General features: G+C 54.8%; 11 protein-coding genes across 11 annotated transcripts; 6 read left to right on the plus strand and 5 right to left on the minus strand.

Annotated features, from left to right (window-relative positions):
* Nucleotides 1-350: 350 nt before the first annotated feature.
* Nucleotides 351-1388, plus strand: CTAM01_13526 (uncharacterized protein; the record flags this gene model as incomplete). Its single annotated transcript, XM_060529529.1, has 1 exon — nucleotides 351-1388. The coding sequence occupies one exon, from the start codon at nucleotides 351-353 to the stop codon at nucleotides 1386-1388; it is 1038 nt and encodes a 345-aa protein (XP_060375869.1).
* Nucleotides 1389-1706: 318 nt separating this feature from the next.
* Nucleotides 1707-2777, minus strand: CTAM01_13527 (homocysteine S-methyltransferase; the record flags this gene model as incomplete). The annotated part of the gene is made up of 1 exon (XM_060529530.1): nucleotides 1707-2777. The coding sequence occupies one exon, from the start codon at nucleotides 2775-2777 to the stop codon at nucleotides 1707-1709; it is 1071 nt and encodes a 356-aa protein (XP_060375870.1).
* A 2393-nt stretch (nucleotides 2778-5170) lies between these two features.
* CTAM01_13528 (major facilitator superfamily transporter) lies at nucleotides 5171-6813 on the plus strand (the record flags this gene model as incomplete). The annotated part of the gene is made up of 4 exons (XM_060529531.1): nucleotides 5171-5688; nucleotides 5797-6063; nucleotides 6141-6579; nucleotides 6646-6813. The coding sequence occupies 4 exons, from the start codon at nucleotides 5171-5173 to the stop codon at nucleotides 6811-6813; spliced, it is 1392 nt and encodes a 463-aa protein (XP_060375871.1).
* A 938-nt stretch (nucleotides 6814-7751) lies between these two features.
* CTAM01_13529 (glyoxalase/bleomycin resistance protein/dioxygenase) lies at nucleotides 7752-8223 on the plus strand (the record flags this gene model as incomplete). The annotated part of the gene is made up of 2 exons (XM_060529532.1): nucleotides 7752-7968; nucleotides 8051-8223. 2 exons carry the CDS (start codon nucleotides 7752-7754, stop codon nucleotides 8221-8223), a joined length of 390 nt encoding a protein of 129 aa, XP_060375872.1.
* Nucleotides 8224-9979: 1756 nt separating this feature from the next.
* CTAM01_13530 (cyclin) lies at nucleotides 9980-11497 on the minus strand (the record flags this gene model as incomplete). The annotated part of the gene is made up of 2 exons (XM_060529533.1): nucleotides 9980-10165; nucleotides 10226-11497. The coding sequence occupies 2 exons, from the start codon at nucleotides 11495-11497 to the stop codon at nucleotides 9980-9982; spliced, it is 1458 nt and encodes a 485-aa protein (XP_060375873.1).
* Nucleotides 11498-14295: 2798 nt separating this feature from the next.
* On the plus strand, nucleotides 14296-15282 carry CTAM01_13531 (uncharacterized protein; the record flags this gene model as incomplete). Its single annotated transcript, XM_060529534.1, has 2 exons — nucleotides 14296-14316; nucleotides 15004-15282. 2 exons carry the CDS (start codon nucleotides 14296-14298, stop codon nucleotides 15280-15282), a joined length of 300 nt encoding a protein of 99 aa, XP_060375874.1.
* Nucleotides 15283-16026: 744 nt separating this feature from the next.
* CTAM01_13532 (uncharacterized protein) lies at nucleotides 16027-16641 on the plus strand (the record flags this gene model as incomplete). Its single annotated transcript, XM_060529535.1, has 1 exon — nucleotides 16027-16641. The coding sequence occupies one exon, from the start codon at nucleotides 16027-16029 to the stop codon at nucleotides 16639-16641; it is 615 nt and encodes a 204-aa protein (XP_060375875.1).
* Nucleotides 16642-17718: 1077 nt separating this feature from the next.
* Nucleotides 17719-18854, minus strand: CTAM01_13533 (proteasome component PRE3; the record flags this gene model as incomplete). Its single annotated transcript, XM_060529536.1, has 6 exons — nucleotides 17719-18034; nucleotides 18137-18377; nucleotides 18520-18554; nucleotides 18613-18627; nucleotides 18687-18732; nucleotides 18821-18854. 6 exons carry the CDS (start codon nucleotides 18852-18854, stop codon nucleotides 17719-17721), a joined length of 687 nt encoding a protein of 228 aa, XP_060375876.1.
* Nucleotides 18855-19630: 776 nt separating this feature from the next.
* Nucleotides 19631-20351, minus strand: CTAM01_13534 (Erv1/Alr family protein; the record flags this gene model as incomplete). The annotated part of the gene is made up of 2 exons (XM_060529537.1): nucleotides 19631-20003; nucleotides 20110-20351. The coding sequence occupies 2 exons, from the start codon at nucleotides 20349-20351 to the stop codon at nucleotides 19631-19633; spliced, it is 615 nt and encodes a 204-aa protein (XP_060375877.1).
* A 1221-nt stretch (nucleotides 20352-21572) lies between these two features.
* Nucleotides 21573-22127, plus strand: CTAM01_13535 (uncharacterized protein; the record flags this gene model as incomplete). The annotated part of the gene is made up of 1 exon (XM_060529538.1): nucleotides 21573-22127. The coding sequence occupies one exon, from the start codon at nucleotides 21573-21575 to the stop codon at nucleotides 22125-22127; it is 555 nt and encodes a 184-aa protein (XP_060375878.1).
* Nucleotides 22128-23604: 1477 nt separating this feature from the next.
* On the minus strand, nucleotides 23605-25237 carry CTAM01_13536 (uncharacterized protein; the record flags this gene model as incomplete). The annotated part of the gene is made up of 3 exons (XM_060529539.1): nucleotides 23605-24841; nucleotides 24897-24966; nucleotides 25216-25237. 3 exons carry the CDS (start codon nucleotides 25235-25237, stop codon nucleotides 23605-23607), a joined length of 1329 nt encoding a protein of 442 aa, XP_060375879.1.

The following is a 25237-nucleotide window of genomic DNA, read 5'->3' on the forward strand; positions in this document are numbered from 1 at the left end:
GCTGCTGCAGGTGATACCTGGTAGTCAGTAGGTCAGTCAGGGTCACCGTACCTTTGTACTATACCTTTGTACTAGCCTGCCAGTCAGTCGTCCTTGACTTCCAGACTACTGTTCATCCTGCATCCCATCTGTTTCCATTTGCTGCCCGCCGTTGCCACCCGACCCCATCGAATTTCTGTCGATTAGTCCTGTTCCCTGCCCACCACCACTGCCCACTGCCCACCCCCTCTCTGTGCGACACTCTCACCCAAAGTGTCTGTTCGTCTCTCCAGTTGTGCGGTTGCGTTTGTATAGGCAAATTCCCTTTTTTGCAGCAAACATCAAAATCGCACAACACCACAACAACAAACATGGTCGTCGGTTTGCTCAGCATCCCGCGGGAGATTCGCGACTTGATCCTCGGCGAATGCGTCTTCCTTCCCGACCGCCAACCGCCGCCCAATCCCTCAGTCAGCCAGGACCGCAAGAGGCGCGAGTACAAGGGCAAAGGTTTTTTCGATGGTCACGACATTTGGGTTGAGAAGAAGGTTCGCTCCCCGCCTTCCGGCTCCCCCAACACCAACATCTTCCTCGTCAATCGACAGATACACGCCGAAGCCAAGGCGCTGCTTGCGACAAGGGGGACGCATTGCCGTCTCGATGTAATGTATGTCAAAGAATGTGGCTTGTGGCCGACTTGGCTCGCGGTGCCAAGAGCGACCCGCCATGCCGACAGCGTCCGAGTCCAATTTCGAATTTTCGACCCCCCCTCCGATGTCAACCCTGACTGGAAGAACGAGGAACAGTTTCGAGGCGGTAGCGGCGGTCCGCCCTTCATCGTCTGGAATTTCTACGCCATGCTGTCTGGTTATTTGCAGTATGGCCCGACCGCCTTCAGTAGTATCGTCGCCGACCCGGCAAAATTCACCATCAAGAACCTCGTGCTCGACGTTCTGCCACCGCCCCCTGGCCAGAAGCACGATCGGCTCGTCTCCGGCGGTGCACCGCGGCCGCCCGCCCATGACATGTTTGAAAGGTTCACCACCATGGTCATGGACGCGGAAAAGCGAGAGAGCCGAGGGATCACTTGGCCCCGTCCGCCACAAGGCAAGGAGCACCTCATCCCGGCCGAGAAGCTGGCTTTCTTCATGTGCTGCCAGATCGGAGGTCTCCTATCCATGTATCGTGATTGGGCCGACTTCGGCGCCGCCCTGTACGAAGGCATCGGGACAATTCAGATCCGCGTCAACGGCGAACTCAGACGCCATTTCGACCTGGACGAGATGCTCGCCAGGCTACCCATCCAGCCGATCGCGGCGTGGAACGAGAAGGAACAGCAAAAGAGACAGAAGCGCTTCGACGACTGGAAAGCCCAAGCGATAACAACGAGACAAGGTTGGAAGAAATGAGGGAAAAAAGACAACTTGGAATGATGACATGAAATGCCTTTTCTTTTTTTTCTTTTGCTTTGGCCGTACTGGCCACTAGAGGGGAGACTCCCTCTTTTGCATTGGGCAGCGATACCACCGGATAGAGGGCTTCCTTTTGGGATACGTCTTTTTTTGCTTTGGAGCATGGTGCAAGGTGCAAGGTGCATGGTACAACCAGGCCGGCGGTGGTCGATCTCGGAGGGCCGGGAGAGAGGCGCTCGGCACGGTACCGAACGCCGAGAACGGAGTCGGAGTCGGAGGTAGAAGTCGGTCAAGAAATGTTGGTCCTGTTTTTTTCTACCGAGATAGGCCTTCTACTGCAGTTCGGAGCCGAGCAATATCAGCGTGGCTTGCCTTGCAGCATCCACCCACAACAATCTGTTTCCACAATCCTCGAGATTCGGCGTTAGAGACCACTTGTGAGAGTTGGGCTTCCCATGAAGTGGTAGGGTGTTGTGATCCTTGGGGAAGCTCCCACTTTTGGGTCGTCGTGTTGTAGACTTCACCGTTGGTGCCATCCGGGTAGAGAATAAGGGCCGGAGCGGCGTCGACAGCGCCCTCCTGGATGAGTTCCTTGACAGCGGATTCGTAGCTCTGAATGAGAGACTCCAACTTCCACACCTTGGTGCAGTTGATGCCGATACCCCAGGGATGGCTCGTGGCAACGTCAGGGCTGAGCATAGCCGTCACAGCCTCCTTGATGGAAGAACCATCGGGCAGAAGGCCGTCCTCTCTCGGGAAAAGCGTCGCGATCCAGAAAGGAATGGGGGTCTCTGAAGCCAGGACTTGGGTCTTATCCAGGGCCTGCCTCACGGCCTTGATCTCATCTGTGCGTGGGATCGTCTCAATGGCGACATAGCTGACGGGGGAAGAGAAGGCGGCGGCAGATTGGAACAGCTGGAGCCGCTCGGCATGCCAGTCACGGAGCTTCTCGAGACTATCGTGGTCGGCGTCATAAGCGCCGCTGTACTCTTGGCCAGGGATCATGCAAGCTCCATAGGGACCGACGCTGAGAGCTGTCTTGCTCCCTTGGGAACGTCCCGCCTCATCGGCAATACGAATGGCGTCCTGGATGAAGTTGCCAATGTTGGCTTTGTCGATACCGTTGGGGAAGTGGGCAGTGCGGGTGTTGGCAAAGCCGTGAATGGATAACTGGTAGGTGGCAGTGAGGATGATGTCAACGGGTACATCTCCAAAGTCTTTCTGGCAGGCGAGCAGGGTGTCCTGGCCATCGACGAGAAGATGGGTAGACCAGAGAGGCGTGGTGGCTGACTCGAACTTGATGCCGTACTTGTCTTCCAAGGAAGTGCCGAGGCCACCATCGAGGATGAGGACCTTGGATTGCTGGGAAGAAGAGGAGGCAGCCATAGTTGGTGTAGGTGAAGTGAAGCGAAGTGTGTAGAGCGTGTACTTGGTGGGTGTAGTTCCAGGAAGGGCGAGGTGCGCAAAACAAGGTTCGGACCGGAAAGGGAGATCTGATAGACGGATAGAGAGACTACCTGATCTCTGGTAGAATGAGATGAGATTAGGTTAAGGGTGAGACTGAATCCGGGGCCGGCGCGATCAAGACGAGAACGAGGACAAGAGAAAGAGGAAGAAAGAGTTGAACGCGCGGCGGGACGTTGCAAGTCTTGACGCTTGGAGGGGTGAGTATGTGTGTGTGTGTGTCCGAGTAAGTCGGGAATGGGGGGGAAACAAGAAAGTCTTGGGGTCTTGGGTCCTCGTTGGTCTTGGGGTCCTTTGGGGCGGGAAGAGGAAAGGCGAGGCCAGCGGAGACGCGGGCAAGGCGCGGGTGGTGACTGGGACAATGGAGGAGGAGGAGGGTCCGAGGGGATCCACACCTGGAGAAAAATTTGGGAAAGCATTACGACGACTTCTGGCTGACTAACACACCTAATTCCAGCTGCCAAGAGCCACCGGCAGCAACTTCCGTGTATTTTTACTCACCCCTTCCTCTCCTGCTCTTTCTCCCTTTTGTGCCTCCCTCAATAATCTCGTACCTTCCCTTGCTTCATCCAATGCCCCAAGCATCCCGTGATGTGGTACGTCACTGGCCTGAGAAAGGGAAGCCACGCACAACTCGAAGAAGGTACGAAATACCCCTCTTGCTGCAAACTGGTCACAGAAGATAAGGTACCTGGAAGAAATGGAAGCATCGTGACTGGCAAGCGCGCCTGCCGAATGCCAAGACGGGATGGGACTTGCTCGGTTTAGCATACCCGTATCTCATACGTACTCCGTACTCCGTATTCCGTATTCCTCCTACCTTTACCTTTACCTAAGGTAACCAGGGCAGGTACCTCAATCTCGCTTCCAGATTCCGTCACAAACCGGATGACACCGCAAAACGGCCGTCCTCCAATTCAATCCAATCAGCACTCGTCTAATTCATTCAGAGGTTGAGACGCGCAGCATGAGATCATATCCAACCGTGAAGCTCATACATTGTGTAGTATGGAGTACGGATGCTGCCACGGGCTCAAGGTTCTGTCATCCCATCTCATCCGCTCTCAGATCATGGGGAAGACCTTACTTCAGATGCGCTAGGATTCACTCCATGTAATTGATGCTGTCGGTCTAACTCGTTCTTGCCCGGCCCAAACCTCTTCATCCCACCGGCATGTTCTGTCTCCCAACGCCCCTTTGTGGATTAGACTCTCCATAGTATCTGTATGGACATGTGAATTCTCACATTCAAGGTCATGTTTTGACGATTTCTGTGTGTAATACCACGTCAACTTGCACATGAATTACGCCTGCCCTTAATTCTGGTTTTTACAGGTAGTCAGTGAGGAACAGCACGAGACCAAGACCATCCCCACTTGATCGATCATGATTCTATCAACAAGACTCAAGAAACCCAAGAAAGTTCAATGATACTTTCCACTGCGTTCATCACAACAGCACCATGTCAAGTTGCAACCCCAGAGACTGGCCGGCGCAAGTTACAGTTTCCTAGCTCCCGCTCCTGTCCTGGCGGTTGGCAGGGGTCCTCCGAGCCCTCCCTAGCCGATTTCCGAGCGGAATGGGGCTGCTCTTTGGGCTGATGCAACGTCATTTAACTTTAATTGGTGACGAATCTGAAGAACCCCGCCCTCGCCATCTTTCCCCGCAGGATGGCGATCTCATAGACAAGCTTTCTGGATCATGTACTTCGTATATCCGTACGAATACAGATAATGGTGGGGGGTTTTTTTTTTCTTCTCTAAATAGCGTTGCAACTTAAACATTCAGTAGTAGAATAAGAGTCGTTTCTTTAGGAGCTCGAGGAATTTTCCCAGGAAAGATGGATGCCTCTCACTTACACCGGCTCCCTGAGCTCGGTATCGATAACTGTCCCCACAAGCACATGTCCCAAGCTGCATGCATCCATCACGACACTAGTGTGGTGCTGAATGCTAACGACATCTTGGCTCCGTCAACTTGAATCCGTGCTCCAGTCCCGGCACCCCGGAAGATGGGAAACACAGTTCAACGGACCTTGGCGGGCCCACGGTCAATTCATTCGGCGTCCGGCACTCCCCCGCCGAGCCGGAAGCTAATCGAAACGGAGCCTGTCAAAGGAAGGGCGCGCTGGGCGTCGGTGGGGCACATTGACTTTTGACTCCATTGCTGACCTCGCTTTTCACCTGACACCAATTCAACTCCTTGGCTCATCGCATAGTCTTCCCTTAAGAAGAGCACAATCGCACCAGGAGAGAAGGCTGTTGATTCTTCGCATTATTCACCGGAAAGCTCGACCCAAGCCAATACTCGCCGTCATGTCAACAACCACAACAACAGCTACGGCATCAGCCTCAGCCTCCACCTCAGGCATAGAACTCCATCCCCTCCCCGCCAACGTATCCCAAAAGCCCTCCCCCTTCCCATCCACATCCCAAAACGTCGACGACGCCACAGATCCAATCCTCCAAGCCTCCCGCGAAGCAGACTCCACCGTCCCCGAAGGCGGCTACGGCTGGGTCGTCGTGGGCGGCTGCTTCGTCGTCGCCTGGTGGATCATCGGCACCTCGTACTCGTGGGGCGTCATCCAGGGCGCCCTCATCGAAGATGGTCTCGGTACGCCCGCCGTGCTCTCGTTCGTCGGGTCGCTGGCCGCGGCGCTCATCTCGGCGTTGGCTATTGTCAACTCGCGCGTCATGAGGCGGATCGGGCCGAGGAAGACGGGGTTGTTGGGGATTTCGCTGTTGGGGGTTAGCGAGTTGCTGAGTAGCTTCGCGGTCAAGAATGTGGGCGCCATGTTTGCAACGAGCGGTGTCATCATGGGCCTGGGGATGAGGTACGTCGTCCCTTCGTGAAGCTTCTTTGCGAATTTTATATGCTAACAAATCGTCAAGCTTATGTTTCACGGTGAGCTGAGCTCCTCAAACTAGCCCAATGCTTTGAGCTTTGTTGCTGACGAGATCATCCAGATCGTCTCTGTGGTCCCGGCACAGTACTTCAGCCGCAAGCGCGGCCTTGCCAATGGCATCGTCTTCGCCGGCGGTGGCCTCGGCGGCGCAGTAAACAGCTTCGCCCTCGACGCCCTTCTCAACCATCTCGGATCCGCATGGGCCTACCGCGTCCTTGCCCTTGTCACCCTGGCCACGGGACTCCCCGCAGCATGGCTCATCAAAGAGCGCGTTCCCGTCCGCAGCACTGGGTTCGTCGAGTGGTAAGAAGCCCTCTTTTCCCGTTCTCGCCATGATCTCCAAGATGGAACATGTATCATCCACTAACACAGAAATGCAGGCGTCTCTTCAAATCCCTCACTTTCGTCCTTGTCTTCCTAGCCGGTGCAGTCGGGACCTTCCCCCTCTTCGTCCCTCCCTTCTTCCTCCCCCTCTACTCCAAATCCATCGGCCTCTCCTCCTCGACGGGCGCCGGCCTGGTAGCGGGGTTCAACTTCTCTTCTGCCATCGGCCGCATCTGCTGCGGTGCCTTTTGCGACGCATTTGGCGCGCTCAACGTGCTCTTCGTCTCCCTGTTCCTGTCTGCGGTCAGTATCCTGGCCATTTGGCCCGTCTCGACGTCGCTCGGTCCCATGGTTGCCTTTGTCATTATCAATGGCGTCTCGAACGGCGGTTTCTTCTCGACTATGCCTACGGTGGTCGGGAACACGTTTGGATCTGCGAGGGTCTCTGTCGCTATGAGCATGATTGTGACTGGATGGGCCGGCGGCTATCTCATGGTGAGTTGCACAATTTCAATATTGACTACCTTTCAAAAACATGGTATACTGATGCGGTCGACGTAGGGCTCGCCGATTGCCGGATATCTTCTTGAAGCCTATGGTGGCGCCGAGGGAGGTCTTCAAGCGTACCGTCCGGCCATGTTCTACGCTGGCTCTCTGTCATTGGCGGCGGCTGGCCTAGTCGCCATGGTCAGGTTCCGCATAAACAGCAGGATCTTGGCAAAGATTTGAGAATGACGTGAATGGCAACGTCGCTGTTGCATAGCACCCTGTACCAATATTGTAGTAACACGATAGAAAGCATGTTTCCAGGTTCATCACCAGCAACCTCCTTCCAGGACAGACGTTGGCCGAAAGTCCGGCCGGATGAACAGTACCCATAGACACCGTAGACCGGCCGGCCGGCGAGTGATGCAAAGGGGCGGTGAATGTGACATCAGCCTCTACAGTCTCGTATTCATCGGACCCTTGGATTCACGCAAAGACACCAGACTCTCAGCAGGCACCCGTGAAAACTTCCTAGTATCTCTTCACTCGCCATTCGTCCAAACTTATCTCCCCCGCACGATCCACCTCAGACAAGGCGAGAATCATCGGCCCCGGCGCAGCTGCTGCCTACGCGGCCCCACTTGGCGCCTTCAGCCCGCCGATAGCCCCGGGCGGGGATCTCCCGTGCTAAGATTCAACAGCTTCCCAAAGTCCATCCTGAACAGGCAACGTTGCTGACAGACATGATCTGAATGCGCAAAGATAGCAAACATTCTCGTGCGCCTTACCCAGCAAACCTACTATCCTAATTGCTTGGCATCGGTAGCTCCCATCTGAGTCAGACCGGCACGACTCTAGTGTAACTCCTGTGCTCCTCCTAGACCCGGCGGCTGCTTGCGGTGATACCTCGTCCCCCAATTCCCCCTTCTTGCACGTGTACTCGCGCCTCATTCGCGCCGCAATTCCAAGACGGAACTTTCCAATACCCGCGAACTAGTCCACGCGATAACGTGTAGAAAGGGAAACCGCCATTGTCTACAAAATACCCCGCCAACCTCCCCTCCTCTCTTCTCCTCCTCTACTATCAAAAGCCTCAACCCAATACAAACATACAAATCCGACGAATCTTGTCTCTCCCATCCCTTAACACACATAGTGCGTACTCGTCCACTACATCCAACATGTCCATCGATCACATCGGCCTCTACGTCCCCGCCTCAATCTACAAGGAAACGGTAGACTGGTACCTCGCCGCCCTGGCCCCCCTCGGCTTCAAAAAGTTCGTCGAACCAAACGAATACGCTTGCGGCCTCGGCGTACAGCGGCCCGATTTCTGGATCGCCTGTCACCAGGTCGACAAGGCGAATATCCCGCTCCACATTGGCTTCAAGGCGGATAGTAAGTTCTTCACTATGTACTTGGTGGCCGGGAGTTCGTAACGCCGTAGAAGTTTTTGGCTGATCATATACCCTCAACATAGACCGCAAAGTAATTGACGAGTTTCACAAGGCTGCTCTTGCGGCCGGGGGGAAGGATAATGGCGCGCCTGGGTTGCGGCCGCAGTATCATCCCGACTACTACGGCGCATTTGTGATTGATCCTTCGGGGAATAACGTCGAGGTTGTCTGCCACATGCCGGAAGCGACAGAGTAAAAGATCAATGAGGGGATGATTGGCGTTTGGTTTCTCAATGGAAGGATCGCTTTCAACATTTGTAACATGAGACTACGGCAGCTGGGGTTGGGCACATTGATGGACGAATGATTCTCGAGGACTGCAAGCCTCCAGCAAGATGACCATGAGGAAGCCCCCAATCATTTGACGCTTCATTTGGACTACATAGTTTAGTCATGATTGCATGAACACTGCGATTTCAGCCCCTCCCGTGCTCTCTGCTCAGAGCCTCAGTATGCTTACAACAAAATTGTGTTAAAATACGGAGGATCATACCATCTCTCGCCAGATTCTACCACCGAGATGACCATACTCAGCATGACTATGTTGCATAGCAAGTCTTGGAAGGCCTGGTTTACTCTCTTCGCACCCTCAATGGCAGCTCTTCATCAGGATACACAGTTTTCACACCCGCCGTCCAACTTCATCATCGCGAAGCTAGACGGCGCTAAGCGTGTCAGACAGACGACCTGGATGGTTGAACACCTAATGTCTGGCTTGCCACAAAGGCAACCCTCTGGTACTATGCGAAATAAGATAAGGTAAGTCACCCCGATAGGTAGTTGAACATCTAGAAATCAGTGTTGAGTCCCACGTTCTCTCCAAGGCCTAATGGAGGTAGGCCTCTTGCATACTTCATGCGTCGGTAGATGATGCAATCGCAAGCGCTTAGGAAGGGTTAAACACACAGTGAAGCGAGTAGTGATGTCAAGTTAACACTGCACTTTTAACTCATCTCGTCTGGATTTGCTCCCACCCAGTCAGCCTGCCCAACGCTCCAGTAAATTGACCTGCTCTTCCACCCTACGAGGAACATGTTGTTAAAGAGAACCATCTTCCTACTCTTCCTAAAGTAGCTTGATAAGAGAAATCTGAGCAAGTTGAGACAGCAGCCGACACACACTCAACCGCATTTCCCTTTCGAGTAGCTAAAGATAGTTTTCGATGAGCGGCGAGACTATCTATCATTAGTTAGCTTCAAATCCATTCCTGTCATGGTCATTTAATAAGAGTCATCCACATACAGATACTGCCCATCACATGCCCATCACAAATCAATCAAAGACAGCAGTTCGGCCGGCTTCCAATTAAATTTCTCGTACTCAGGACATTTCATTATGCTCGCCATCTATGTCAGTCTCGGAACACCAAACGCCTTGTCCCAAGTATGCCCGCGCAAAGTCTAGAACGTAACGTAGCGTGTAGTGTAGCCTAGTCCAACCCCTGCCCGTTCATCACAGAACCCGTCTTCCGTCTTTCGTCTGTCTGGTTGCCCATGTACAGCTCGCGCGCGAAATCCACCACTCGTAATGAGATCAACGTATGAAGTCGCCTTCAAATGCGCTCCACCAGAACTTGCAATATAATACCGCCCACGAAAACTCCATACAGACCCGTTCTATCCGGGTATTTCGAGGAAAAAAACTGATCCATTCTCCTTGGTCATCGGTCCATTGGTCGCTCGACGTCATACCAAACACGCCCTGACGAAACGGTGCGCACCGTTCGCCCAAGAATTGTAATCTGCTCCGAGCCTCTGGTGCCCAGTCGGATGAGTAGATGTCCAATATCCCTCCCAAGCTCTGAGGTGCCAACGAGCCAAACGTATAAAAGTTGATTCTACTAGGATGCGATGCTAGTAAAAGGTACCAGCAAGCCATAGCAGACCACTTCGACCCCAAATCAGCGTAGTTTAGGGTATCAATCTCATAGTATTGCAATATTGCAAATTTGCTTAGGAATCACCACCGGTCACAGCAGCAGGGCGTGATCGCTGTGCCACCACTTCCCGCGCGTAAAACTCGACCAGCATGGTCGCGTACGCCTCGAGATCTTCGACGGGAACCGCTAGGCGGAAATCGTTCAAAAGGAGGAACTGAAGCTCGAGATGGTTGAGTTCGGCTAACGGAAGACCACCGACCTAAGACATGAGAGTGAGCACTGGGCGAGACAAATCGGTCAAGTTCAACCATTTACATACCTTGGCGTATCTGGAGTTGGTGTAAAAGACGTCTGAGAAGAACTTGCTCGCGCAAGTTACGCCCGCAATGACCAGTCTATGGATATTGAAGCTGTCGACAACAAAGTACGTAGCCGGGGGCGCGCCAGGAGGTGTCGGCTGAGGTACAATGCTACCGGTACTCTCGCTCGTCTTGGTGTTCTGTTCGTCCGCATCGTCATCGTCGGCAAGATCCGAGTCGGTTTCGTCGTCCTCGTCACGCATTTCGACGTCGGCCGACTGTGCCTTTGGAGTTGACTGGGAAGTAGACACCCTCCGCGCCTCCTCGTGCTTGACCACCATCTCGTTGACTCGCTCCGTCATGCGGTCAAAGTAGACTAGCAAACTCAAAAAGACCTCATAGGTGGTCGGGCAGTATTTGTGAATGCGGGACAAGTAGCTCAGAATTGTGATAGCAGGGATGTTCTTGCCATGGAAAGCAAGCACAGACGTGCTCAACGGGCTCATTTGCGAGCCGTTGCCTGACTCGCTGTTCTGGCTCGCCTGCTGCTGATGCGCAACGTTGCGCTGCATGGCATCATGCTGCAGGTCGTTGGTGGTGGTGATCTTGGTGAGAAGGGCAGCGACCATTTCAATGATGTCGCCAATGGGCATCGCACTGATCTCGTACTTCATCGCCTGCAGCGGCGGATCGTTCAGTATCCCCGGCCCATTACCCGATAATAGGTCGGCCTTAGCGAGACTCTGGATATGGGCCAAGTCGCGAATGTGAATTGTCTGGCCTTGGGGTGGCTGTACGGGAGACGAGGCATCGGAGAGGGGGTATGAGTTTGTGGCGCCGGCAACACCATTTCCATCGGATGCGGGCGAAGGTTGCTGAGGTTGTGAGTCTTGGCTAGGAGCGGGGTGAGCCTGTTCAGAGGCGACTACGGAACCAGCATGGCCGGCATCGCGAGAATCGGTTGCCATGTATGCGGGGCTATCAGCATGCTGGGGCCTGGCACCTGTTGGCGACGAAGATGATGGAGGCGAGGGGAAGCGAGATGCACCTGCGCTAGGGGGCGCGGGCTTCTCGGCCGAGTCTTGTTCGGGGCGCTTTTGACGCGTGGGCGGGGCGCTCGTAGAATGTTGGTATCTCGGGCTCGCAGACGCGTGGTGTGCAGGGACGTCTCTTGACCGACTTGAGGATCGGTAGTGAGAATCGTGCGAGTGTTGGTGTTGAATGCCCGGGTTGGCAATCATGTTATGGAAACGAGAGGGATCAGAGACGTAGTCACCGATTACAGCTGCCATAGCATCGTTTTATTCCAGCAAGACTGAATTACAATTAGGATGGTTGGAACAGGCAACTGCAGGAACGACGAGTTAGCATCATGTCTAAATTGCATCTTGTGGTTTGCGTTTATACGAGGCCAAAGTAGTATTGGGGCAGCAACGGTTGCCGTGTGATAACATTGGCGCCCAAGACTCCCGACCGAGAAAACGAGCGCGGCACTAGGCCGATTTTTTCGAACCTCAGGCTGACTCAAGAGCTTGTGCCAGGGCGGTGACGTGAGGCCAGAGCCGTAATCGTGGGGGGGGGGGGGGGGGGGGGGGGGGGGGGGGGGGGGGGGGGGGGGGGGGGGGGAGGCGGGGGGGGGAGGGGGGGGGGGGGGGGGGGGGGGGGGGGGGGGGGGGGGGGGGGGGGGGGGGGGGGGGGGGGGGGGGAGAAGGGGAGTGCGTATGGGCAGCGGAGGGTGGGCAAGCAAGGCTGAGTGTTCGCACATGCAGGTCAAGGCATGAGAAGGGCAGCTCGATGGCAGATGAACAGCCGGAATCCACCAGCAGGGAAACAACGACACAGACAAGCGTGCTGAGACCACAGCCCAACGTCTTGATCGTGATGGCAGCAGCCTTGGGTGCAGAGCTGATGGCAGCCTTGAGCATCGCGCGCAGGCTCGAACGACGTCACAGGGGCGCCTCTCATTGCCAGGACGAATCAAGTGAAGTGCGACATGGGTTGTAGGGAAAAGGCAGGGAAGATGGAGAATCGCCGAGGCGGAAGGCAAGACGGAATGAACTCACCTAAGTCGTCCAACAAAGAGGCGGAAGGGCCTGTCGACAGGCGATGGATCTACTAGATACTGAGTCTTTGGGTAGAGAGGCGGGAAGGTCGACGCGATGAAGGGGCAACGGTGTATCTTTGCCGCGGTCGCAGGAAGTATTCGTCGGAGATAGCAACGAGGTGTCGAGTGCAAAAAGGTCGTAGGTAGACAAGGTCTAGTCGGATCGGGTCGAAGGGCAGTAGGCTCACAACGAGACGCGTTAGGCCTGACAGAGACGGTTGGGTGGTGTCGAAGGAGGCGGCGATGGCGACCTTTTGGCGGAGCAGGAATCTTGAGGCGGTAAGAGGGCTCGTCCGACTATGCGACTCGAGAATCTGTTTCTGTTCTGTTTCGCAGAGCGTCTGCGATGTCGAGTACCAAGAAACAATCAAGGTACCGATGGAGGGGAGGGGGTCGGCGAGATCAAAGGAAGAGGAAGTCGTCGAAAGAAGCCCCCCTTGTTGAAAAGACGTCCAGTCTAGAGGAAGGACGAGACAAGCCAGAACAGAAAAGCAGACTGGGGGAGGAAAGGAGGAAGAGAGAAAAAGGGTCGGAGGAGAGCGGGTTGGATGGGTGTGTGTGGATGGATGGATGGATGGTGGATGAAGGATGAATCGGGGGAGAAGCTGGCGTGGGTTGGCAAAATGGGCGACGGGTAATAGAGATGGGGGGGGGGGGGGGGGGGGAAAAGAAGAAGGGGGGGGGGGTTGGGGGGGGGGGGGGGGGGGGGGGGGGGGGGGGGGGGGGGGGGGGGGGGGGGGAGGGGGGGGGGGGGGGGGGGGGGGGGGGGGGGGGGGGGGTGGGAAAAGAAGAACGGCGGGAGGATTTGGGCGCGACGGCGGCGGCGGTGGGTGGCAGGCGGCAGGCAGGTGGGTGGCCCTTTACTGCGCAGGAGCGATGGAGGGGGAAACTTGGTGAAGGCAGGAAACAGCGCTCAATGCTTAGGTACCTGGGCAGCGGGACCTTAGAGGGACGGTAGAGGGACGGTAGAGGGGGCAGCGGGCTGGTGGAGAGAGCGCTGGAGACGCAATGGCCGATGGACTGGGCCTGGAACTTGGGGAGTGGATGCTGTTGTTGCAGAGGATGGGCACCTTGCTTCACCTATCTGGATGAGATATCGAGTAAAGATGATGGTATCAGGTCATGAATGTGAGTTACTTGTGTGGCTTGGTTGGTCTTTACTCGAGATGTATGAGAAGGGAAACAGCTCTCATACTTTTGTGACCTGATGAGAGAGGATAGATACTCAGAGTGAGTGAGATGGTTAGAGGGGGACCCTTGATGAGATTGGCGGTCTGGTGGAGACGGATGAGGTAGATGGCAAAAGGATGACCGCCAGAAGGCTCAGCTGGGTTAAGTCGATTCATGGATGAGTGGATGAGAGAGCATTGAGAGGACCTTACCACCTGTTGATGTGCAGCAGCTCCCCAAATGACGGCACACTGCACAGATGCATCACTCCAGACTCCAGACTCTCTCCCTCAGACTGTTACACTGTAGACTGTTTCCAGACTCCAAACCGTCTGTCGCTCGTCACTCATGGTGGCTGACGGGTTCAAAAGTAAGTAGTGCCGTGCAGCGAACTGTTCCATTTTTATTACAGCGCAGCTGGCAGCATGCACGCTCAGTTGCGATGCCACGGCCGTGGTTCCCCGCGTGTCTTGGATCCGCGCGTGAGTTGTCATTCACAGGCATGTGAGCTTCACTCTGAGCTTCACTCTAAGACTCGGTGAGAATTCAGTGAGCAGTGAGTGATTGATTCTCAGCAATGGAAACCCAAATCTTATAACTCTTCACTCATCACCTCTTCCGTCTTTGCTCGAAATCTGCAGAAGGTCTACATGTACAGCTAATGACCATCATGAATCTCATCTTGACTGAATGTCTCACTGCATCTCGTGTGGCGGCATGGCAAAAAAAGATGAGGAGCCACCCGAAACATGACATGACAGAAGCCCGCGCTAGCCACCAACACCCGACTGTGCCACTCCCACGAGCAAGCAAGCAATGGATGGAAGGCAAGGTAAGGTGAGGTAGCAGCCACTCACAGCTCCCGCAACAGCAACACCACCCGTCACCTGTGGGCCAAGAAATCCAAGGGTCCTCCGTGCCTCCCAGGCTGCCCCCCGAATCTGGATTTCTGCTCGTGCCATCGTTGCAAGTCGGAAACTCCCAGTTCCTAGTCGGCGGGCCCAACCGAACCAAGCACAGCCTCATTGCGATCCTGCTCTCGCCATTTTCCATCCATGATCCAGCTCTCACTCTTTCGTCCCTCGCGCCGAGGTCCTGGAGGCTGGAGCTTCACCTCGACATGGACCTAGATTGCGCTCCTCTCCAGCCGCAACCTCACAAGCCCTGGTCCTTGCTTGAGCATTCCCGAGCTCTCCCAACTTGGGGAGTACCAAAGTCTCCAACATTTCCCGATGGGACGGATGGCTGCCCAACGAATACTATTCTCGCCATAGAGCAATTCTCTCTCTGCCTTGTGCCTCAGACCTTGAAAGGCTTGGATGCTTCCCCAGCCCGCAACCGTGCTTCAACTTCGCCTCAACAGAGACTGACTGACCTGACAGGTCGCACTCGCAGCATGTTCAAGCAAGTTGGCAACAGCCTCGAGTCGGAGCGTCTGCATAGAAAAACGCAAAATGAAAAGAAATAATGGAGAGAGCGCTTGCAACAGACGGCGGACCACTGGAACTGACACGCGGCGGAAAGACAGACGACCCATCCGCATCTTCGGGAGGAGAGGGTGTGCCCATGCCCTTCTCCCATTGGTCTCTCAGATACGCGATACCGCTGATAAGAGATTTGGCGAGCAGGGGGCCACCTGAGCCCGGCAGGGGAACCTGGAACCTCGACTTTTCGACACTTTCACCCCCTGGCACGTTCTGCCGTTCTGATGTCTTATCGGATAAGATAAGGTACGTATCTCCCTCTCCTCCCCTCTCCCCTCCTCTCCGCCCGCCAGCCCTGCCACTTCCCTTTCTGGCCTGAGGTGACCTGAACACCCAATGGAACCAATCGAGTAGCAATACCTAAGATAGGTACCCCGTACCTACCACAGCAAGATAGATACCTGGGTACGGAGCATTCGCATCGTAATTCCAATCGCCAATTGCCTGCCGTAATACGACACGCTGGACCCGAGATGCCCTTCCAGCTCCACCAAAATAACTGCAGCATGCAACTTTGGCCATGGCACAAAATGGATCTCGGAGGAAACATCGACAAGCTTCTCCCATTTTACGTACTGCAAATTCGCAAACACCGCGCAGTGGCATTACACTACTGTGTATGTATGTACATGCCCCTCTGGTATCCTGGAATTCTATTCCAGTATCCCCCGCTCAAGTCCCGACCGAATCTGGACCTCACTTCCGTCCAAATCAAGCAACATCGTCGTTGTTGACTCCATAATCGCATAGCCAGCCACGCTCTCCCCATTATTTCCCCCTTTCCACAGAGTATCGCACTGCTCAAAAAGAAAGCTGTCTCGAGCTCTGACAATGGACACGGAGGCCACGGCGACTTTAACGACCGGTCATTTCGGGGCTCAGAAAATAGAAACCGCCGTTCCTGGTCGCCTACCTATCCCAGGTACCCGCCGGGCCCGTCCAACGCGAGATACCTGTCAACACCAACTGAATGTTGACTAACGGCACATGAGACGACCAAATGCCCGCCGGATCGTTGCATTCGCGCCAAAGGGTTGTCTGCTGCTTACACCGCTAGCAATCTATGTACAAACACTCAGCTGCCGCTATCCCACCTCCTGACACCCATTACCTACCTACTACACTTAGAGTAAGATACCTTATTCGACGGCAATGCCCATTGCCACTACCAACACGGCCAAAAGGGGCAACACAAAAACAAGCTTTCATCATCATCCATCCCACGCCCAGCTCCCCTTTCCCCCTTCCAAGACGCCTTGACGCCCCCCCCCCCCCCCCTCGGGGGCCTGCACGGATGGTGACTCCCGGCCAATACCCGGCGTTCCCTCCGGCACGAGGTCTTGGGATCTTGGGGTTTGTTTCCAAGAAATTCCCCCATCTATTAATCAACACTACCCCATACCTTATGGATAGGTACAACACACATAATGAGGCCTTCACCGCAATACCGCCCCGGCCCCCAGGTACGGATACCCTAATGATCAATCTGGACGGAGCAAGGCATATCGCGCAATCGCCAGATATTGCAGCCCATGGCAGCCATCGTGGCACACCCGCAGCCCGCAGCCCGACAGCCCCGTCCCACGTTCCTATCCACCGCCCTTCCATGACCTTTCCTAAATCGTTACCGACGGCCAACGACTTGCTATCACCCTTCCGTCATCATTCTCCAACTTAGTCATGCACTTGACTTGCTCGTACTCCGTATGTCACAACTTGGATGGCTTTGCTTCGTGTCGACTGGGTACTGTGTAGTCGACATTCTCTCAGCGTCAAGATTCCCAAGAACCGTACTGCGTACTCAACTTCCGGATACCTTTGCCCAAGTAACACACCACGCCATCAAGCGTGCCTCGGGCAGACAAACTCACCTTTAACCTCACCTACAGGTTAAGCTAACCTACACAGCACCATCACATCGCAAATCCTCCAACGAGAAGCCAAAGGCACCTCCCGCCCCCCGTCCTCCCCCGCACCCGCCGCTGATTTGTTCCCGCTCATCACTCGCCATCCCGCAGAACCGAGCAGCGCTAAGTCCCCTTCCTCCCCCATACCATCCCTCACCGCCTCCGAATCCGAGGCTTCGACAGTGATAGCGACAGTGACACTCTGACACCCCTTATTTTTTTTTTTAATCTACCATGTAGGTACTCCGTAGAGTGACTGTGCCGTCCTCCCTGCATCGTGCATACGGGTGGCAGCGTTCGCGTGCCGGCATCTCCTTCAGCCACTTCCTACCAATACCAGGACTTGAACTTTTAACCTTACCCCCAGACTCTTATTCTTTCGCCCGTCTATTGTGGCGTTGCGGCGCATCGCACGCAATCGCATCTCATCATATTGACCACGCGAGCTGCCCGTACCTACTCCCGTTCCGTGCTGTGTGTAGTACCGTACGTTATCGCAATCTTCTGGGGTGTCACAGTGTCAGTGTTACAGTCCATGGAATAACCCTCAGGCCTCTCGTGAAGAAATCTCGTCTTGCGGGTAATCTATTTATTGTACATTCATCGTCTGTCGCCAAGCCCGAGATCTCGCCCCGGCATGGACGTTCTTCGCTCTGTCTTCTCTCCTCGGGACTCGGGGGGCAATTTCGTGACCGCGCGGCAAACTAGCCTGTGTGACGTCTTGCTGCTCATCATGCCCGGCCGGTGTCGATGCGGGCGACCAGTTGACTTTCCTCAAGCCGCATCACAATAAACGTCTCCCTCTCTCCGCCTCTTCCTCTGGCTTTCCCACATTCAACTGCTCCCACCTAGTGCTGCACTTTGTAGTCCTCGTCGGGGAGGTACAGATGCCGCACGGCGCCCTTGGCGGTCAGGACGACCATGCGAATGACACCACCAGAGCTGCCATCCCACTTGATGGCCTCCTTGAGCGATCCTTTGACAAAGTCGACGGCCTCCTTCTCCTCCATGCCCTCCTTCCAGTGCTCGTCACAGTATCCGTAAATGTACGTCGAACCCGAGCCGCCAATGGCATATGACTGCTTGTGTAGGGATCCGCCGAGGGGGATGGAGTAGACCTGGCCGCCGTGTCGCTCGTCCCAGCCGGCAATGATGAGACCGGCGCTGTGAATCGTTTCGAGTTAGTTTTGATCCGGATGCTAGCGTCCCTATGTCCCATGGTCGCTCGGAGACACTTCCGCGAGAGCAGGAGGCAAGAAAACTTACGTCAAGCGATCCTTGTTGGCGTAACAGACCTCCTGGAAGATGGCGGCGGCGGTCTGGGTCATGGGAGGCTTTCCGTTGCGCATGGCGTACAGGCCGAGCTGGTACTGGACAATGTCGGCGACGGCCTGGGTGTCGGCGGCGGAGCCTGACCGGCAGCACCAGATGGTGTCGTGGACTTGTTTGAGCTTGTCGGTGACTCGGTTGGCAATGTAGGCGCCCGTCGTTGTTCTGGAATCAGCACCTAGATGGAGTGACTCGTCGTCAGTTGTACGTTCCTCGTATGGTCCCTGTTTGTTTGCCCCTCCAAAAGTGACCAAAGTGTACTGTGGCCGCCGTGGGGACGTATGCGTTTGGGAAGACATTTATGGGTAAATCTGACGTACCGAGAATAACACCGTCCTTGAAGGTGACTGCCATACTATCGCGAGGTGTCAGATGTATGCGGGAGGGGAGGGGCGATCGGAGGGGTAGCTTACATTGAGGTTCCGAGGCTACGACATAGGTTAGCAGTGGTTCTGTGGGGGGCCGAGGATGTAGCATCATCACTCACTTGACCTCTCCCTTCTTTAATCTCTCCATGTCGATGTGAATGCCGTCTGTCCGCCCGCAATCATCAGCTTCAGTGTTCCGTTCTGGGGTGTGTGGTCCCGCAATAGCATCATCCAAGCTTCTGCCCGCCCGTACCTTCGTTCAGCTGTCCGGTGGTGGTGAACTCCATTTTGATGACTTATGTGTGGTGTGTATCTCGTTACTTCGTGTGAAAATTCGGTTTGTCGAGGATTGGAGGTCGGAGGGAGGGGGGAGGATTCGGCGTAGATATCGAAGGGGGGTTGGATTGGTTTGATGTGTCGTCGGTGGAAGGCTGAATGGAGCTTGACGAAGCTCAGGCAGCTCCAGAACGCGTTGGCCTTGCCCGCCCGGGACGATTGGATGAGCCACGTGACTGCTGACATAATCAGTCATTGGTGACGCGCGCAACGATGCCATGCGCATTGGAAGATACTGAGCTGATTTGAATTCAACGAAGAATGTGATCGTTTAACAAAATTCATATCGTTATACAGAAAATTCATCTTATGGCTTGGGTGTTAGGGTCACAGTATCACCCCTTCAATAGCTGTTCAATGCTATTCCAGAGAGGCCCACGTGAGGACGATAGCTTCAGGGACGGAGATTCTGCCACCATAGATACTGGCATGTGAAATTTAACCCCAATATAGACGATTTCCGTTCCAACACAGATCAGAGCAAATGCGTCCAAACCTTCAAATTCAATTTGTTCCGCTGGATCCGGTGGTCATCCACAACGCCAGCCCAGGAAATGCTTCTTTGTACAGGTATTCTTGTAGATATGGTACAATAGTCACGCGCCTCGGATATCCAAAACATATCGATCAATCAACACTTTAACCGCCCTTGGTCAGACTGCCATAATATCAGCGAAAGAAGCTCCATGTAGAGCAATTCCAAAGTCATTGCCACAAGCAACATAACTCACCCGTCCTTGGCCAGCTCAGCGCTGGGCTTGTCACCACCGCCCTCCGTCTTCTTCTTATCCTCATCGCCGCACCCACAGTCGTAAAAGTCGCCAATCTTGTTACAGTCAAACAGCTCCTTCTTCAACCGGGTGTTGACCTCGTTGTGTACGAAGCAGGCCCAGCCTGCGGCAGCGTTACGGCTGCTCGTTTGGGGTGGGTACTTTGCCAGCAGCTTGCGGAAGTGGGAAGCGCAGTCGCCGCAGGGGTAGAGGCGGGCAAAGAGCTGGATGTACGTCTTGAGAGCGAGGCTGTCGTCGGGAGTGGGCTTCTCGGGGAAGCGGGCCATCATGGTGTGGAAGAGCTTCCACGAAGCGCGGCCGAGCTCGGCTCTGCGGGGAGGAGACTGTGTTAGCATAACCTTGAGAACCAGGAAGACCCGAGGGAACGGTCCCGGGATGTGGGTATTCTTCTCCTGCAAGAGGGCGGGAGGCTTACTTTGCCGTCGCATTCTCCAACTTGGGCGCAATGGATTCGCCGGACAGGATGCTGCTCGAGATGTGGCCAAGATCGGGGGTGTCACCGCTCGACGATACGGAATCGCCCTTTAGGGGTACGGCGGCGGCCGGGTGCGCGGGGGATGAGGGTTCGCTGGTGCCGCTCGAGAAGAGGTAGGAGACGCTGAAGAAGGCGACGACGGCCAGGAGGACCATGAGCGTGAGGTGTTGTCTCCGCGCCATGGTGGGCGATTTGCTGTCGCTTGACTTTTGGGGGGGGGGGGGGGGGGGGGGTGGGGAGGGGGGGGGGGGGGGGAGGGGGGGGGGGGGGGAGGGGGGGGGGGGGGGGTGTGGGGGGGGGGGGGGGGGGGTTGGTGGGGTGGGGTGTGGGGGGGGGGGGGGGGGGGGGCGGCTTTGCGAAAGTCGAGGTATGCGCAGAGGTAAGTAATTCGGTAGAAAATAACGAAACGGTGGAGGGTAGAACTGAAGAGAAGAAATAATCTCCCGCAAAAAGGAGGATGCGAAACCTCGGACGGGATCGCGTCGTTCTGGCAGCTTTTTGGTTAGGTTATCTGAGCTTACCAGGGCCGGGAAGAAACCCTCCCCAAATAATCACCGGCGAGGAGGGGAGATTCGGCGAGGGACGACAGGTTCGACCAGGGGGGTGGTTCATCTTTCAGACTTTCAGGAAGCTACGCAGTAAGGGGACATTTGGTCGGCCCACGGCGCAGGGGTCGTCAGACGAGGCTATTTTGCTGCCGCCAATCCCGTTGCTGCAGTTTGGGCGTAGTGCCACCTGTCGCATGGCCCCTGGCGCAGTCCGCCGCAGTGGTGAGATTTCATAGCACATGGATGCCCCCCAAATTGCTCCAGATGCTCCAAATGGCCCTCCAAAATCCCATCTCTCAGAGCCCCAGGGTTGTCTCCTCAGGTTCGGGTTAGGTTCCCCTCCAGCTCGCTCCAAGATTTGCTTATCTAATGCCACCGACGTTAGGGGTTGAATCGGCCCAGCCCTGTGGGATCCCAGGCCCGTGCAGCGTGCTACCCCTTAACTTTGATACTCGGGCCCACTCCACTCCCCTAACGCCTGGCAGCGGCCAGGGTGCCGGCGACCTTCCCGCCCGCCGTCTCCAGTAAGGTACCTTAAGGTAAGCTGCAATTGCCAATTGCGCGTTCAAAGGTACAAAATCCACTCATTTTAGCCTCATGAAAATGCAACTATCTACTAACCAAAGCAATTCGCTCCACCAGATGTTCCCCGGATGACTCATTTTCTCAGCCTCAACTCTAGATATCTCATAAGAAACTCAATAGCAACCTCATTCTCAGTTGATTCCATACCAGCATACTACAATCTTTTTGAGTTTCCATTGTGAACACAAATCTCAGCATTTCAGCCAGTACCATTATCCTAGAATTTGCTTTACCTTCTTCCATATCACAACACCAACCACCACAGCAAACATGCCAACCCCCATCTCAATCATTGTAGCCTCCAAAAACCCAGTCAAAGTCCAAGCCGCAAAACTCGGCTTCGAATCAGCCCTCCCAGACGCAACCTACACCGTCCGCGGCGTCAGCGTCCCCTCCGGCGTCCCAGACCAGCCCCTCACCGACGAAGAGACCCTCCGCGGAGCCCTGAACCGGGCCCGCAACGCCCGGGAGGTCGAAAAGGACGCAGACTACTGGATCGGTCTCGAAGGCGGCATCGACATGCCGGCCGACCAGAGCGCCCCCATCATGAACTTTGCCTGGATTGTCGTCATCAGCCGCGACGGACGCGTGGGCAAGGCAAGGACCGGCGCGTATTACCTCCCCGAGGAGAGTGCTGCGCTACTGCGCCAGGGCATGGAGTTGGGGCACGCGGATGATTTGATCTTTGGCCAGACGAACAACAAACAGAGCAAGGGGTCTGTTGGCATGTTGACTGATGGTGTCATTGATCGGACTTCGTACTATCACCATGCTGTCATTCTAGCCCTGATCCCCTTCAAGAATAAGAATCTGACGTTTGTCTGAATATCTGGAGCAACTCTTCCAGTATTCTGATGTCTCTTTTGGTCTCTCTCAACAATTGATACCGAGGCAGATGAGATGTGCAGAAAACGTAGGCTCAGCTGGAAGCTATCGTCAGATTCTACATACACTAGAGACGATCCTGCCAAGTTCCAAGGATTCCAACGCGCCAGACTCGGCGAATGCAATCAATCGCTCTTGGGGCAGGCAAGCAGGGTCTGCTCTTGCCCTTACTCAAAGGCAATATCTCGTAATTCCTACTAGTTACTTAAATACCTTACTGCCCGTAATAGACTATGCAGATGTGCCACCGCATCTCGTCTTTGCGCGAAAGAATCTTGTCGCATCGATTACACTCGATTACGACCTTCTGGGCGCCATTCACTATAAGGTGGGTAGACCTTATAGACTACATATACCCAACCATAGTAGTTTTCTCCTCTGTGAACGCTCAATCTCGCGTTGTTTATTCGTCATCGAATCCTCACGTAGAATGTGCTTCCGAGGTTGAGGGACACTCATATGTCCGATGGTACTTCTTGGATTCTTTCAAACAGATTTCTTTGCAAACACAGTTGACTGAACTCCTGTATCTTTCTACTCTCTTCAATTACCTTCTACTTATATGTGACACGATCGTTCATCGGCTAGACATCCCAGTAAGTCCTACTCATACCAACTCTTCCTGTGGGATTCCCTAAGGTTGGAAGAGTTGGTCTTAGTCCACGACTAGAGTCCGACTCAAGGGCAAGCATTTACAGCTCAAGTCGTCAATTACTTGCTCCTTGTTCTCACTTAGAACCTTTGGTCCAGCTTCGTGCATTTGGTGCTTTGTTCTCACTCAGCTCATCATCTCTCCCGCAGCGTCCACCGTACGATCCGTACATCAAGTGGTCAAGTTTCCAGGTTGTTGAGTTTCTTAAGCAAGGCTCACTCATCAACTATCAAGCCCATTCTAGTACTCGACACCAGTTCGCCCAAAGGGGATCAATAACCATCTCTAGAGCATTCTAGCAGGACCTGATCTTGACCCTGGTCAATGTGTCACTATCTCCTGGACTTCCCAGTTAGCACGTCTGGATTAACTACCGACTCTATCCCACCAGAATACTCCATAATCTTCCTTCTGCTTTCGCGAGGACAACGAAAAGGGGTCTTCTAGCGGTCCATCTCGATATAGAATCCCTCTGCGCAATTTTATTCTTTATAGTGGTCGCGGCCAAGATGCCAGCGCATCTCATTTTTGCGGGAAAGACTTTTCAAAAGAGGATATCTTAGTATAGATTATATAAGATGTTTTCTTTGAGCCAGCACTTTAACCCTCTCTGGCCCCTTCTGTGATCGCTCGCTCACGCTTAGTTTATTCGCTGACGAATCGTCACGTTAAATCTACTGACGAGCGTCTACGGAAAAGCACTTCTTTATTTAGCTACCAAACAAACTCCAGAACCATCCCCAAGTCCTTCCATCCTAAGTACAATCACTGGGGGCAATCGAGAAGGGCCTGTTGGCGGCCCTTCTCGATGTGGACCCCCTTCTTTCCGTATCTTTTGCCGTAGTGAGTAAGGCGAAGATGCCAACGCATTTCGTCCTTACGCGAAAGAACTTTGTCGCATCGATTACATTCGATCGCGACCTTCTGGACGCCATTCACCATTCTCGGGAGCTCCCGGCAAGGGGGTCTTGGAGAGACCATTCTCAGGCCATAGTGCTCGGGTTCAGGGTCTGGCGTTCCGTCGTTGAACTGACAATACTCAATGTTCCTGTTGTGGGACCGTCTTCCGTTTCTGGCCCGAGGAGCTTGAACGTTGGCGGCCGGCTGAGGGCTATTGTCCTGTGCGAGCGGGTCGGGAGCGGCGGCGGCGTCCTGGGCTTCGTCTTGCTGAAGAGGGGCATCCTCGTTGTGGTCATGATGGTGCTGCTTCTGCTGCGGCTGATCGAATGCGTGGTTCTGGTGGACATGGCGATCATGCTGCTGGTGAAGATCTTGGTCGTGGTGGCCCTGTCCATGAATATGATATCCATTGTCTTGCGCGTACCGCTGGAAAGGCATCCGCTGATACTCCTGGCCCTCATTGTGCTGTTCCTCACGATACTGGAGCTGTACGTCCTGATAAGGTATCCCCTGAGCCTGCATGTCGACCATTTGCTGCCCATACTGCTCGAATTCCTGGTTGTTGTAATGCTGCCATTGCTCGTGCTCTTGAAGGAACATCGCGGGATCGCCAAAGTCGGGGAAGGGTGCAGGGATCGGGCCCAAGTCAGGGTACGGGATGTTGAAGCCGTCCTGGAGCAAGTTGTCGATCTGGCCGGCGTGACCTGGCTGAATGTTCGCAGCGCCAGTCTGAAAGTCATAGATGTAATCGGGAAGCAGATCGTTGAAATTCGGGTGCGCAAAATCGCCTGCGGGAGCAACGTGAGGCTCATTGAGAGCGTTTCCGGCCGGCTGAACGGCAATAATGGCCTGGTTCTGGAGCTCGGGGTCGATGGGAGCATAATCCTCGGCTTGGATGGCATCATTCTGGCCCTGCTGAGAAAACGGCCCCTCGACAGCGTTGTTGGCTTGCTGGGGAAGCACGACGTTCTGGCCTAGGTGCTCGACATAGAACGGATTCTCGTGGGCGCCTTGAGCGGCCTCGTGGTAGTTGTCGTGAAGACGGGGACCCTCGATCTCGTTGGGGTCCGCCAGAGCTTCGGCCGGGTACGCTTCCTCGGGCCTATATTTCTAGCATCAGAAGAGGATATTTTGAGTGAGACTCGGGGTGAACTTACGGGACGTACTGGTAAGCACCAGCCATTCTGGCCCTATCCGCCTGGTAGTACTCCAGGCGCTTGCGCTCCTCTAATATACATCGTCAGCATCTCTTCTTGCACCTCAAAGCGACGGGAGGCCAATCTCCCATGGCCTCTGGGGCCGAGAGACCGGTGTCTGGTAGCCAAGGATCGAGCTGCGAGGAGGGAGAAGAGGGTTCCTTTTATACCGCGATCGAGGTGGAAGCCTCAGAGGCAGTGAACCAGGGGCCCAATGCCCTCGATCAGAATTTTGAGGGGTCCAGAAACACTGAAATGAAAGAAAGGTTGGCAGACTTACCCTCGTGGTACTGCTGGTCCAT

This window comes from Colletotrichum tamarilloi (genome assembly GCF_030869305.1).
Source record: "Colletotrichum tamarilloi strain Tom-12 chromosome Unknown Scaffold_98.1, whole genome shotgun sequence".
NCBI classification, from domain to species: Eukaryota; Fungi; Ascomycota; class Sordariomycetes; order Glomerellales; family Glomerellaceae; genus Colletotrichum; species Colletotrichum tamarilloi.